The 15,171-nt window shown below is 45.8% G+C and overlaps 3 protein-coding genes and 1 long non-coding RNA gene across 5 annotated transcripts in view; 3 read left to right on the forward strand and 1 right to left on the reverse strand.

Annotated features, from left to right (window-relative positions):
• The first annotated feature begins 510 nt into the window (after window positions 1–510).
• LOC131881075 (pumilio homolog 3-like) lies at window positions 511–2,642 on the forward strand. Its single transcript, XM_059227834.1, has 2 exons — window positions 511–2,375; window positions 2,443–2,642. Exons 1-2 carry the CDS (start codon window positions 603–605, stop codon window positions 2,566–2,568), a joined length of 1,899 nt encoding a protein of 632 aa, XP_059083817.1. The 5' UTR covers window positions 511–602; the 3' UTR covers window positions 2,569–2,642.
• LOC131881081 (RWD domain-containing protein 4-like) lies at window positions 2,586–3,786 on the reverse strand. Of its 2 annotated transcripts, none has more exons than XM_059227840.1 (2): window positions 3,227–3,786; window positions 2,586–2,822 (listed from the first exon to the last, which is right to left on the reverse strand). In XM_059227840.1, the coding sequence occupies exons 1-2, from the start codon at window positions 3,642–3,644 to the stop codon at window positions 2,659–2,661; spliced, it is 582 nt and encodes a 193-aa protein (XP_059083823.1). In that variant the 5' UTR covers window positions 3,645–3,786; the 3' UTR covers window positions 2,586–2,658. The 2 variants fall into 2 exon arrangements, with proteins under 2 accessions (XP_059083823.1, XP_059083822.1); XM_059227839.1 differs by having other exon boundaries at window positions 2,586–2,825; window positions 3,227–3,785.
• A 385-nt stretch (window positions 3,787–4,171) lies between these two features.
• Window positions 4,172–6,950, forward strand: LOC131881050 (uncharacterized). Its single transcript, XM_059227808.1, has 2 exons — window positions 4,172–4,228; window positions 6,129–6,950. Exon 2 carries the CDS (start codon window positions 6,352–6,354, stop codon window positions 6,871–6,873), a length of 522 nt encoding a protein of 173 aa, XP_059083791.1. The 5' UTR covers window positions 4,172–4,228; window positions 6,129–6,351; the 3' UTR covers window positions 6,874–6,950.
• A 6,367-nt stretch (window positions 6,951–13,317) lies between these two features.
• The window catches only part of LOC131881051 (uncharacterized), a 4,359-nt gene continuing 2,505 nt past the window's right edge, over window positions 13,318–15,171 (forward strand). The window contains exon 1 of the long non-coding RNA XR_009373323.1: window positions 13,318–13,707. This is a non-coding gene — a long non-coding RNA (uncharacterized LOC131881051). The remainder of the gene's footprint in view (window positions 13,708–15,171) is intronic.

The following is a 15,171-nucleotide window of genomic DNA, read 5'->3' on the forward strand; positions in this document are numbered from 1 at the left end:
TACATTCAGAGTGGTCAAAACGAGGGCTTTAATTACTTCCTAAAGATAAAGGCTCGGAAACATATATTCTTTAAACAAAGGCTTTATTGTTCATTTGAAAATTGCTTTTACCACTCAAACATCAGTTACATGATAAGAGAGCATTGGTTGTATGGTGTTAGATATAGAGGCAAAGAAGAACCGAGGGCTTCAGATGACACGTGAATATTCGAGCCTATGTCTCAACACTTTGTACTCATCAAATAAACCACAAAGTAAATGTGATCTAATGAATGTTTAGCCTAAATTCATTAAAGCACTGATCAGGATCGGAAAAGCATTGTCGCAGCCAGAGTGGATGGTTCAAATTTCCGTTTTTCATTGCATGACGAGTCAGTGCAACTCTGGGATGAAAAGAATGGCCATTGATTCAACAAGTTTGAATCGCCTACCAATGCTTGCCTTCTCTGTGCGATATTTATTTTGGCCTGTTTTGGCGTAGCATGGTGTTCTGACCCTTTAGCTTTTACATATTAGCTATCCTGAGCATTGCAGCCCATCCGAAAACATTGAGGTGCGCACGTGTTGGAGACGTAGACAGGAGAACTAAAATTTCCTTGAGAATGACCACTGCCACCCAGGGCCAGATGAAGACTAGCCCCAAGTCGAAGCCCAAGAAACCGACCAAGGCCAGCCCCAAGTCTGACAAGTCCGACTCGAAAAAAATGGGCCAGAAATTTGAGAAGAAGACCGATCAGAAGCCGAAGAAGTTGCACTCGAAAACGGGAGCGAAGAAAGAAGCCCCTGAGAAGAAGATCAAACGCAAAGTAAGCGAAACTTCCTCCGAAGTGCCCGTCAAAAAGATAAAGAAACCCGAAGGCTTGGACGCCCTTGCCCAACCCGCCACGCCACTGGACAAGAAGAAGGAACGCCAGAAACAGAAGGCCCTCAAAGCCGAACGCCAGAAAAAGGCCAAAACCGAGGATCTCTATGCTCTAGGGGTCGAAGCCAAGAAGATTTGGGAAAAGGTCCGAACCGATAAATGTCCCATGGAGGAAAAGGTCCAGCTTTTACCCCAGCTCCACGCCCTCATGAAAGGCCAACTCTCCAAGTTGGTCTACTCCCACGACACAGTCCGTGTGGTCGAGACCCTGATCACCACCGGGGACGAGGCCGTCCGAGCCATGATCCTGGAGGAGCTCAAGCCCGAACTTCTCAAGATGGTTAAGACCCAATACGCCGGGTTTCTGGTCAATAAGATGCTGAAATACGGCACCAAGGCACAACGCAAGCAAATCTTCCAAATGTTCGAGAGCCACGTGGCCGAATTGGCCAAGCACAAGTTCGCCAACCAGACCTTGGAGTTGTACTACAACGACTTTGCATCCACCCCAGAGCGTCAAGGTGTGTTACAAGAGTTCTGCGGACCCGAATTCCGGAAATTGAAGGACCCGGGAGTGGCCACGGTCCAAGCCCTTTTGACCAAGCATCCCGAAAAGGCCAAGTTCGTCAAGCAGCACTTGCACGAAGTGGTCAATGTGCTCATCGCCAAAGGCTGCTACAATCTCGGTCTGGTCCATCGCGTCATCTACGAGTACTTGACCGTGTGCACGCCCGAACAGCGCACCGATCTGGTCAACCAGCTCCGCGACGTCTGCGTCCACATGGTGCATACCGAGTACGGTAAGCGACTGACCGTGGAGGCCGTCAAGTACGGCACCACCAAGGACCGCAAAGCCATCGTCAAGAGCTTCAAGGGCTTTGTCGTCAAGACCTGTTGCGAAGACATGGGTTATGTCGGCATACTGGCCATCTGCGACGCGGTGGACGATACGAAATTGGTCGGCAAGGCCATTCTGGGCGAGATGATTGAGGCCATTGACGAACTGGTGGCCAGTGGATCCGGACGGAAAGTGCTCATGTATCTGGTGGCTGCCCGCAACACCACTTACATCAGCAAAGACGTGATTGATCTTTTGGAAACCGACACGGAAACGTCCAAGAAGGATCCGGCTATTCGCGCTGCTGAATTGCGAGCCCTAATCTCCCCCGCCTTGGTCAAGTATGTTCTGACCAACATGACCGAGCTCCTCAAGGATAACGGTAAAGTGGTGTTCCTGACGTGTTTATTGAATTATGCCGACGGAATGGCACCCTGCATGTCTCAATTGGCTGAGGAAGCGGCCAAGCCGTTCACTTCTCACGATGATGATGCCAGTTTGGTGGAAGCCAAGGCCAGCCATATGATGTTGAAGAAATTGATCTCACGGGATAAGGAACGATATGCTCAAGACCCCTCGCAAACGCAGAACTTGTTCAGTCTGATGCTGTTGAAGGCCATGGATGAGGATTCTTGGGACAGTTTCTTGAACTGTAACCGCGGTTGCTTCTTATTGGTAAGTTGTGATTAATTGATCAATATATAAGGGAAAAAAATATTTTTGTATGTTGATTCCGTTCCAGGTCAATATGTTGGAGACGGAGATTGAAGAGATACGCGAGCAAGTCCAAACCAAGATGAAGACCTTCAAAAAGACCCTACAAAAGCAGAAGACGAACGGGGCCGAAATCTTGCGCAAGAAGCTCTAGAGGAGATGGCGACACAGTGACCCTTTCCTATGTTTATTTTGTTATCTCGCAAATAAAGAATCCGGTACATAACATATGTTTGGGCAGGATTCACTCATCTTTGGAGCCCCCCGTCTGAGACAAATGCCGGATGACGTCGAACCAATTCCAACCTCGAGGTCGTTCCTCGCTTTCCAAGCCACCCTTGTCCCACATCCGACGCTTTTGGGCCTTGGTGAACTGTTCCTTCTTCTTTTCCGTTTTGGACGACACTTCTGCTAAAATTGAAATAATCATTCTTAGTCGTCGAACAACGTCTAAAATTCCAAATTGTCGTCAAAATATGGATCTTAGTAGGACTATATTTAGGAAATGTAAAAGATGATTTATAATTTCATACCACAATCATTCATTCATTCAATTCTGGTATGTGAATGTAATATTTAAATTGCCATTTTTCCATGTAAGTGCCTACTCATCGAGCCGAAATAGCAAAATGTAAAGATGAGTCTAGTGTCCTGCAACCAATCATACTTTCCCGTAAATTGCCTTGACTTTAAAGCATATTGAGCATTGGAAGCCTCAACCTTCTAGTTTTGAGCAACACTATGATTCGTTTTCAGATCAGAAAGCAAATCGTGATTGGTCGGGAATCGAACATATCTTATAAAACAATTACCCGAATCGTCGTCAGTGGTTTTGACCTTGCTCATGGCTTCCGTCACAACTTGAATGACATCGGGCTGATTGGCCAAGAGTTCCTCTATATGTTCTTTGACATGCTCAAACAACGAGTACGTCATGGACATGCCCAACATGGCCTCAGCTTCGGATTTGACGGCAGTGAGGACGGATTCTTTCACGTCGGCTAGGAGATGTTTGTTGTAGAAGGTGTCCATGTCAATCTGGGGCATTTCATTGGGGTATTGGTCCGTCCAAGTGAGGTCCAAGATGAAGGCTTTGCCCTGTCCATCTTGGCCATATTTATACTGGAACTGCGTGGCTGAAAGCGCCTTAAACTGGTCGTCTCCTTCGTAAATGGACTCAAGTACTTCGCGTTCCTCCTCTTGAAGGGCTTTGATGTCTTCGTCAGCCATGGAATTCAAGACTGTTCCCCTTGCCTATTTATGTTTTATTAATCACTTTGATTAGTTCTCCATGCTTTTATCTGCTTGATTTGATGAGCTGTTCGCATCGTTCGCATCCCCACGAATCACCTGTCCAAAGGCAAGGTTTGTTTGGGAACCGGCGCAAGTACAAAGAAATGAGGAAACCAACCTCATGTTATCTTTACCTCGCTCCATCGAATATCGTTTTATCTGGCGACCATTGGCACGTTGTGGAAGTTGAGTGGTTTTTTTTTCGCGTTTGTTGAAATCATGATTGTCCCCACTCATCAGAAAATAAAAAAAAGTAGATAGCTAGAAACACGCACCATATTTTGCAAGAGTAACTTCCTGTCGATCCTCATCCAAGCTCCAATACTAAGAAAGCCTTCGTTGTCAAAGCCATGCAAAAATGGAATAAACTTCCACTCAAAATGACATGTGCTCAGAATGTCCGACTTTTCAAACAAAGTGTGACAAACTGTGTTCAGTCTTAGAAACAGTTTAAGAGGCACGACGAAAAAATCAAGAACCTACGAAGTGGCTAGTACATCCACCGAGGGAGAATTCATATGGTACGGACACCTTAGCCTTAGAGATTAGTTGTAAGGCTGGAGTTACTCTTCAGGCTTCATTAACTGTAATCACAGCAACAACCGAATCAAATTATGTATTTTTCAACAGAAAATATAAAAATGTGGCCTGCAAGTGATGTTAAAACTTTCAAAGGACGTGTTTAAGTGTGCCTGAAGGGTAACAACTAAAGTCATTTATAACTCTTAGAGGCACAGCTTTTTATCAAAATGTGTTTGGCTTGGATCTGGGACTCATATGAACGCATTGTTTTAGAACAAAATCGAAAGTTAAGAATTCCACCCCAATGGTACGCTGAACTCACTATCGGACTCTTCTAATACAAGACACTAGTTTACTCCCCAAAATCTTATCGCAAAGATAACGTGAAGCACTGACAAGCACAGCACTTTCCGTTTGTCCATATTATGAAACAACTTGCATGGCTCGCATTATGTTCTCATGTGGGATATCCCAATGCCCCGTGATGTAAGCCCGTAAGCTTGTTCGATCTATTCCCGCTTTACATGGCTCATTTTGAAACATTGCAATGAAATCCCTGCTCACGTTGGACCACCCAAGAAATCAACCAGCCCCACAGGACACACTCTCCTCGAGAGGTTTGTTGGCTAGAGAGGGAAGGAAGGATGAAAGGAAGGGGCTTTTGTGTCTTTATCCCGGTCTTGCCTGTCCTCTGGGGGTGTCTCACCGTGTCTGCTCTGGGAATCCCTCTGGAGAGGCAGAAATCCGTTTCAAAAGCCAGAGTGATCCCTTTGTTTTAGGCGACGGATTCAAAGGCAAATCTGAACAATCTGACTGATACTCCTCGAGCTCGACCAAATCTCGAGTTGATTCCACCTGGATTTCCTGCTAGCATCCTCCTCCCTCTCTCCATCTCCTCATGCTATTTGCTTGATTGAGGAGGGTATTAGGAGAGTTGATTTTGAGGCAAGATCATGAGGGAGATCTTGACTTAGGATGATCCACATTTGACTAGCATTGACTGGCTTATGTAAAGCCCCCGACTTTACCGATCATAACCACAGACATGAGTTCCACTTGACAACACAGAGTGGCGTTTCAAGAGTATTTTTGCGGTATGCCATTGGAATGGCGAAAAATGATTGACTCTCAGTCATAGGCCTTTGCTTTTGTGTGGTCGAGAGACTGCATTCCCATCTCAATGACTTAAGAACCGCTGGAAAGTGGACAGAGAGGCTCATGAATACTAGTAGTTGAATTAATTGCGATAGTGGTGTTCCTCGGATGAGACAAAGTCTCCTGATTATAACCCAATCAAATCGAAGTGCAGAGTAAATTAGAAAAAAAAATGTCAAGATTCGTCATGCTCATTCATAATTGCTATAATTTTGTAACAATGAGTAATTAATGAATGATATTTACTTGCAATGAGTTGATTGCTAATATCTGCCTCAATAATTGGGGTATTCAGGAGGCATAGGCCTTGAATAAGTAACTGGAGGAAGGTTTTGTGATGGAGGCCTTGAGAGGGTTTTCAATTGTGCGATTGGTCAAACTCTCGATCAAAACAAAAAATGTCTACAGAATGGCACTGAGGCCTTCGCCCTCTCAGTTCACAGGTGGAGGGGTTCTGGCTTTGTTTCATTTCTTGTTAAAAATTGATAAAACTAACTTCTTTGGTTATTCCTTGGGTGCTTTCAAACGATCTTCTCGCAACATTAAAACCCAAAGTAACTTGACTTCTCGAGTAAGCTAAATCTATGAAATGAACTTACTTTGCTCACTTTAAATGACTATCTTAAGGGAAATTCAAGTGAGCCAATTCGAGTAAAATCAAGATTACACTAGATTTGTATTCTCTATGTCGAGTGTCGTTTTCAAAGCAAATACTCTTTTATTTCATACCTTCCAATTCCCAAGTTACCTCTGATGACTTAACATCGCTGCATGGAAAACGATAGTTTCGCGGTTCGCTGAAAGTTGTTTTCAATATGGAAAGAGTCTCGGTGGTTTTGCCAAGATTGCGTAATCTATTGGTCGAGGCTCTCCAACATTCCTATAAATACCCTTGAATACTTGAAAGACACAACTCAGTCTGCCAATAGTGCTCTTAGCTGCCAATAAACGCACTCATTTCGCCAAAATGAACAAGTTCCTCCTCTCCTTGTGCCTTTTGGCCTCAGTTTTGATCGTGGTGGAAGGTCTCTTGGACGGTGGCATCATCACCATCCCCGCTGCCACGGCTGGCCTTGTTGGCATCAAAGTGGCCGCTGGCCTCATCGGACTCGGTGTCGGAAAACTGGCAAGTAGAAGAGGCAGTGGAAGTCGACGAGTCAAACAACATTTCAGACGATCTGTACAAGTCGAGGCCTCTTTCTTGGCGGCTAGCATTGACGATGCCGATGATTGCGCCAAGAAGTTGATCTGTCTCTTGAACACCGACGCGAAGGACTCTTTGGATTCCGACGAATCGGTCATTAGGGGTCTTTTCGGTTCGGCCAACGAATTGGACGTGGCTAAGGACTCGGTTGAATTTGACGTGGCCGCTTTGGTGGGCCGCAAGACTGGAGCGGCTCGATGTCATAAAATCTATGCCCGTTGCGTTTTTAACCGGGAGGATCTGATGAATGTGTTGAGAGCTCCGGAAAATGGCGTTACCGTTTGAATAACCCGCTCAAGGACGATGATGCCAAAGTAACAGAATAAAAATTTGGAAATGGAAAGATTACGTGTTGGGTCTTGCTAAAGACCTCCCATTTGCTCGTGTATGTCTTTCATTGCTCGGAAAAAGGGGGAAGGGGAAGAACCGAACTCACTCGAGAGGTTGGGCCTAAGTTTGAAGGGGATGGTTCAGGAATCTAGTAGGAAGAGCTTTTGGCCAGAAGAGGAGAGACTTCAGAGGAATGTGGGTGGAGACATATGTTTTACTTTCAATATTCAAAGTAAGGTGACACATTTCCGTTCATTAGGTGAAGGATTTAACCCCTAAATAATGGTTAGATTGAGTTGGGTGGGTAGAGCGAAAAATCAATATCAAGTCTTCCTGTCCTGATGGTTGGTTCGCGTTTTATTGTCTTATTGGGTGGAAGAGTCAAATCGAATGACCAAAAGCGTGATTCTCCTGCATGGCGACAGAGAGACAGGCAGTCACTGCATTGCGGGTGGACATGGTATGTGGACATGGAATGGCCAAAGCGTGAAAATATATGAGGGGGAAGCCAAAGGACAGCATATGAGGTGTGCATGCTTTTGCGGTAACCTAATGCGGGATTTGATCTGCGGCAGTGCGAGAAGGGGACTTCCCTGCAATCTAGACCGTATACGCCAATGATGACTAAGTTTCTACCCTAACCACGCACACAAGCACTGGATGCAGGTAATTCATATGGGAATTGCGGGGAACTTGCAGTGGTTCTGCGGAAGTTCACAACGCATTGACCAACCGTCTCAAATATGGCTGGATAGCAGATATGGCGTAACGAGATTGCAAACGGTTACTTTGCGGTCTTTTCTCGGTCAGTCCAGGTTTCTGCACCCTAGTTCACCGAAGCATTCTCATCCTCTTTGAAAACTCACGCTGTTGGTCTCTCCCCAAGACCATGAAACTCACCCTTCCCCTCCTGCAAAGTGAGTAGAATCGGCTCGTCAGGAATGCCCCAGGCGAACATCTACCGGAAATCATCTGTCAACCCCCTGTGGAGCTACCCCGCCCCTTTCACACCCTTATGGTGGAGCTGGCAGAGGCACCCCGCAGAGTTAATCACTCTTATCTGATCGGAAAATCTTGGGGGTCAACAAACGGTTGACTGGCTAAGACAGAAATCCCTCCAGGCTAAAAGGGAGAGGAATGGACTCGTCCAACAACTTTTCAGCCGTTTAGGGTTGGTGTGTACCTTCTTCCCCTCTCTTTTTTACTGCGAGCTTCAGTTGGACTCGTCCAAAAATGAATGGTGGGAACTTTGGGAACAGGACTAGATGAATGCGAGACTAATGGCCGACAAGGAGTGAATCAAAGGGCAAGCTGTCAGGACTATAATGATTAATGGGCGCACTTTATTTGTTGTTTTGCTTTCGCAATGACTGAATCCGTCCCTTTTAATTTGGATTTAATTAATTTCAGTTCTTGCCATTCCTGCAATTTGGCCCTTCTCCCAATGTTGTCCGTGTTTTTCGGTTGCTTTGCTAGTGGGTGATTGCCATCATGATCTTCCTTGACAGTTAAGGAACTCTGATGGGATTCCTTCTTCCGGGCCTCCCGCCACGTATTGACCACCTCTTTGATTCTTCGTCGGTGTTGAGCTTGTTCTATGTACTCATTTAAACGTTGCTCAATCTCCTCGGCATTCGATATAGTTGACTTCATCCATATTGACTGAATCAATTTGCCTCGCCACCCAGTAGGTCGGGTGGCCCGTTTGCCATGAAGGGCGATGCTGACCTCCTGCAAGAAGATCCGGACATCTTCCTCAGACCACCCCCAAGATTTTTTGGGTCTTCTCACACCACCAATATCACTACTACTTGGAGTATGGCAACCTGATGATGGAAGAGCCATTCTGGTGCTTGGGTGATTATTTCCTCGCTCCCCACATTGTGATGAGACCGTGGGTGGGCTTCGTTTCGCTGAGGTCTCGAAGTCAGTTGTCAAATGTGCCTGGGTTAAGGACTCCCATTTCCTCCCCAAACCTGAAGTTTTTGACGAGGGTGGCATGATTTCATCGGAAGAACGGACCACCGCAGGAGTAATCCCACCCCGCTTAAACCGCAATGACAACGACTGAGGCCCACCTGTCAGACTAATAGATTTGGCCAATTGCTGGCACATCCGATTGATCTGTCCATGAAGTCTCTCTTCTTCACTCTTCAATTTGAATATTTCGTGCCTCCAAAGCCTTGCCAGTCTCTTGACAAGGCTTGTACTGGGAACACGTTTCAGTTCGTGGAGGGACTCTTGGATCTGGCACATTTTTAGCACGTGCTGTGCATTGTTCTGCAACTGCAATTCACGCGTGCACTCATTTTGGCGTAACCAGTCCTCTAGATTTGAGCTGTGGCTCTTGGGTGATTTCAAGCAGATTTTAGCCATGTTTCATCGCTTTGAACCTTCACATTGGTCACAAACACAGTCACACACGTGTCGTCTTCGTTCCACAAATGGAACTCGCGGATTGGAAAACCGGGGAAAACGTGTGCGTGTGGATCGAACACACACCATCACAGATGTCAGTTGAAAGAAAAGCATGCGGAACAGATGTGGGAAGCAGAATGTCGGACAGCCCTGGGACAGAAGAATTCCCTCTGGGAGGAAACATGTGCTTGCCATTCCGAAGCGAATGTTTGCAGGTGTAATGTGACCGATATCATCCTTTCCGAATTCCTCTCTTGCCGGCAAACAGCTGCCCATTGCACAAAAATATGTCAGCCACAGTACGAATAGAGTACGACGGTACCTTGGATACAAACACAGTACGTATTGCAAGTACTCGGAGACAAAGAGTACGCGGAAAGTCGGTCCACAAACAGATGGATCTCTTCTGGCCCAGCTCAATTTTCGGTCGTACCCTTCTTCCCCCATCTCGCTGCGAGAATGGACTCGTCCAAATGTGAAACTTTCCTTACTTCCCGTTAAAACAGATTATTGATAAAGCTCTCTCCTTGTTGTTGTTGTTGTTGTATTTATTGCAGTTCTTGTTGTTGCTGTTGTACATGATATTCATTTTAGAACCATTGTGGAAGAAAAGAAAATCACCAATGACCTTCGACTTTGAATGACCTGAAAACTATTCGTTACATCTCCACCTCATCCTTAGGGTGGTGGTGAAAAGGTGCTCTTTGTCAATGGTCTGCCCGAGAACTGAACATGACTCTTGTTTTGACCTTGGCCTTCTTTCAATGCCACACTATCCATCTACTTGCTCCCAATTCATCCACATCTGCTTGTCTGGCAGTCGGGTTTGAATGGAAGAGGGTTGTCTGCGAGAATGTTGGTGAGAGTTTCCGCCACAGCCATGCTTTTTTCTGACTCGGGTAGACATTGAACAAGAAAAAGAGAGGGAGGAACCTCTGAGTGGAGACATTTGGCCTTGACATCCTCCACTCCTTCACAAATATGCATTCAGTACCTCATTAATTCACTTATTTGAACATTAGCTAATCAACAATATGGATTGGTGCCTAGTTAGCTCAATATGAATATGGTACGCATCTTGGTTCGACGTCCAGCATTAAAAAACTCTCTAAGTGTGCGATCTGCAGAGCAGCTTACAGGCTCTCATTGCGAAAGCTTCATTTTCCTACAATCGGTGGCAGATCGTTGTTTTTCATTCTCCAAATGGCCTTGAGTTGTTTGCGCTGTAGGCCTATTTCACCTAGTTAAAATTCAGCAACAGGCCTCTCTCTCTCAAAACACCTAATCCAAGGTTAAGCTGGGTGCTAAGAGCGTTGTTGCTTTTAGGGGGACGTTGTTCAAGGTCTTGAACAGGTTGGCTGGATGGAGAAACCTCTGTTGCAATGGAGAGAGTCTTTGCCGGAATCTGCTTACGTCACACAATGCAATACTTTGGCTGAACCTTTGGCCATGTGTGTAAATGTAACGCTATCTGAGAGTGCAAATGTGCTTGTGAGGAGGAAGGCCAGCCCTAGTGTATTCAATGCGCTAGTTTGTTAGCGTTAATCAACAAGAAACATGTAACACGACGCTGTTACTGTATGAGTGGCTTGACTGTAATGAAATCTCGAAAGTGTGTAGAACGTTAGACACAAATGACGGAGATGAAACAACACTAAATTAAAATTTTGCGCCACTTAGCAAATACATACATGATCTTTGCTTTATGTGATGAATATCAATTTTGAAGAATATTTTAAGTTCAAATATGATAAGTTGATGACGAATCTTATATTAAATGATTGAAACAAATACAAAGATAATTTCAAGGGCTACTTGTTTCCCTGGGTGCAGATCTACTTTTGAATCACAACAAAGAAAAATGTATTTTTTTTACCTTTAACAATTTGATTCGCAATTCGACATTCATCATTGGGGAAAACAACTTGGATTATTTTACACAATTGCACTGGGCAAGTGCAGGTTAGAAATTTGTTTGATAGAATTTGCACTCGAAGCTGTACATTTGTCTTGTTCATTAGAGCTCGTAAGCCTGGAGTTCATTGTCCGGGCAAGCTCACCATTTCTCATTCGCCCGGGGCCTCTCTTTATGAAGGATTCTACTTCTCTCACCGGAGTTGAGTGAACCCTGCATGTACAGCAATGAAGAAGCAACAGTTCGTTGCCTTCCGATTTGCGTGGTATGGATGAATATAACACTGGATTGGACCTTGAAGGGTGTGTGCCTTGCACAATACTCTGGTTATCCCTTTCAAATTTGAAAAACTTTCAAAGTTCATCATATTTTGTTGCCGCTATATCAACTACAAGAAAATTGTTGTGATACCTCCACACACATCCAGACTAAATGTTATCTACATCACGATAGTACTCCAAAGGGCCCTGGCATTGAATGAAACCAATGGCACTGTGGCGATACATTGAACCTTGGATGTGCAGGGAGTATGTGGAAATGTCTCGGGCGAGCCATGTGATGTTGCTGCACCGTTTCAGTATGAAATCGAGGTAACGAACCAACGTAAGAGAGGGAAATGACCTCCAAACCGCTTGCTTAGCCCTGAACTTGAACAGAGGAGACTTCGAGACTCGGTGTTGGCAACACAACCTCGGAGCGATGATCAATATCAAATCGAGTGTTGCCCAGGTTTGGCATTGAAGAGCGCTGTGAGGAGATAAAAAATTGAAGGTCATTCTCAAGGTCTGGACAGTTCCAAGGCCCTTTGCATTTCAAGGCCTTTTCATCAAGAGGGGCGAAGCCGTTGTTGGCAAGTTGCTTTCAAAATGAAGGGGGAAGTTATTTGATAAAAGACCATTGACGTCAAGAAGGACATATAACACAGATGGGACAAGTTTAAAGAAACTAATGACTATAATATATGGATTTTCATTCGTTATTTGACAGCCAGAGACTTAACTGATCATGGTTCTGTGAGCCATTCTGCCAGAGGTCTTCCCTAAAATGCCTTGTCAAGGCCAAAGTGGAATTTGGGGCAGAATGGGTTCCCTTTCCCTGAGACCCGTGAGAAGAAATCCTCCCCTCCCTGTGAGTTCCCAAAAGGGCCTTGCTCCCAATTTTCGAGTCATCTTCGCACGAGATGAAAGCGTTCCTCTACTCTCAAGATCCTTGACCATATTCCCCCCTCCAACAACGACCTCGACGCGGAGAAAGTCTCCTTCTAAGTTCGCTTTCGTCGCCTACATTGAGGCTGGTGGGGACAAAGCTTTCTCTTTCACTTCCCCCATGTTTCGTATCCTTGTAAAGGAGAAGGTGACCGCGTTCTGGTCGGAAACAACCTTGGAAGAAAAGGGCCCTCACTGATAGAGTAGAAACAAGGCCTAGGCGCCAGCCATACGTCAGATCCTATTTCGGGAACTCGAGGTCACCTCTGAAGCTTGTTAAGGTGCATGAGGTTACTCGTAACTGACAAGTGATGACGAGGCGAGATCCTAAGCCCTCCGAGCTATGCCATAAGTGTAGGGCGAGTAGGTATATCTGAAAAGTACAACAGGCATGACTTCCGGGATTGTTGACTTGCGGGGTTAAAGTGTTGCCATCTATTGCGAAACCAGATGAGGGTACTTGAAATATTGGATCTGTGGGTGGGTTAGAGGAGTTGGTCTTTGTTTTCTTTGAAGAGAGAGAGGGGACGAACGCCCCTCCCATTTCCCTCAGTTGGCTTCTTGTTTTTCATCTGTTTTCAAATTATAACTGACAAACATTTTTGTTATTCTCGTTGCTCAACTGAAAAATATAGGTTGTTGACGATAATATTTGGATGAGGGTCCACATGAGTGCTGGCTGTTGTTTTTGCCAAACTCTGGTTTGGGATCTCGATCTTTGAGAGTTTTCCAATAGTAGGTCGGGTGGCCATGACTTCCAGTGACCCACCTTCAGCACAGTGAGCAAGAAGCCGAGAACACATCCACCAACATTGATTTTCCCTTGACCTATTGGCGTTGATTTCAAAACGAGAGCAACGCGAGGAGGCCAAGGTATTCTGAAATGAAATCTAGTGCATTGCCTCCACAGACGAGGTCAAGAGCCGCCATGATTAACATGTGCAACGACATAGAACGAGGACGCCCGAGTTTAGCGCCCTCAATTCCCAACGGTCGTCCACTCCGAGGCATCTTCAATTGAACAGAGGCAACCAGTCCAACTCCAACACCCTCACCGCCATCATAACCTGGGTCATTGGACTGACGAAATCAGACAGCCACGTCTTGTTCTTTAGAAATCAGTTCAGTCCATGTGGACATGCGGAGAGCGATGAACTCAAGCTCGGTCCTGTAGTAGCGCAGAGGGAGAAAATGGAGAAAATGACCGAGATCGAGAGAAATTCGGGTGACTCACGTGGCCTCCGAGACCAGGTAAGCTTCAAGCTGGCACTCGCGGGCCGCCTTTGTTCAATCTTATCACGCTCTCAAGTCGGCCTCGTTGGGATGGTGTCACGTGACTCCCTTTGTTCATCCACAGAGTAGAGCTCGCGAGCGTTCTTCAGTATTCAGACGAGTCCATTTCTCCATTTCAAACAGGATGGGAGGGGGAGAAAGGGCCAGACAAAGAACATGGAACGAACGTCTGACTTGACACTTTTTCTAAAGGGAAACATGGACTCGTCCGGAGATTTCAGTGCATGAAAGGATGGATGGCCAAGATGAATGGGGTGTAAAATCACAACGTGGAAGGCGTAACTGAGGCGGAGACTCGCTAAGACGGAGAGGAGGAGTTAAAAGCTGAGATTGTCACTCTTGAAAGATTTGTTGGTGGGCAAGAACATTTTGACAAGGCAAGTTAATTGCCTCTCGAAGCTCTCACGGGCGTTACTCTCCATCCCGAATCGAGGAGGAGTCATAGGGGTCGAAGATTTACTATCACTGACAGTGCCGAGAAGGTCCAAGTTGCTTAGCTTTTGGCTGTCTTCGAGTTTAATCCTCTCATTAAAAGAGACAATTTGCAGCCTACTCCGCTGTTGGTTCTCGAAAATGCTTCACATGAGATTGACAATGGTTTGGTTTCACGTCTGATTCCGACATCCTCCGCAGCTTTTCTCGTTCAAAGTCAAGGTGCTGTCCTCGCCTTGCCCCTAAGCAGACGCTCTTGACAGTGAAATCCCAACCCCGACCTTAACTTCCAGCGAGGTCATTTGCCCTCTGTTGAAACAAGCGCTACACCCACACGTTTTCCTTCCTGTGATAAATTCTTCCCCCGCCCCGTTCGACCTCCACCTCTCTCAGCTCTCAGCTATGAGGATTGCATCTCGGACCAAGTTCATGGCACCTTCGGACGCTCCAGGGCTACGCACATATCGTCATGTTGGATTTCAGAGTGACGTCATGACAGACCATACCAAAAACCTGCGTCACAAAGGCAGAAGATGACGCGTTTTCACAGACTTTCAATAAATTTCTCGTGCGTGCGAGGCTCTGACGCAAACTTCCGCGTTTAAAGCAAGAAAGTGGAAGTTGGCGCGCTCAAACTTCCATTTCCAAATTTCTAACCACCAAGCGGACGGAAGGAGCGGAAATCTAGCGAGGCTTTGAAAGTCACCTGACGCAAAACTTTCAAATTCATCCCCTTGTCCTCGGCGTCTCCCAAAGCAGAAGTCAAATAGAGGTTAATGGTGGTTGGATTGACAATGAGGAAGGGCGCGTTACGGCATTTCTCACATCGAACTTGAACCTGAGCGAGGACATTGTGACAAAATGTGGCAATTGGCAGAGAAACTTCAATTTTGCTGGACCTGCTTTTTTATTGTAATAAACGCTTCGGTTTCTGTACCACCGCAAGTTGGACAATTCGCTATGAGAGTCGTTATAATGGGAAAATAATTT

The sequence above is a fragment of the Tigriopus californicus genome, chromosome 5 (assembly GCF_007210705.1).
Source record: "Tigriopus californicus strain San Diego chromosome 5, Tcal_SD_v2.1, whole genome shotgun sequence".
Lineage (NCBI taxonomy): Eukaryota > Metazoa > Arthropoda > Copepoda > Harpacticoida > Harpacticidae > Tigriopus > Tigriopus californicus.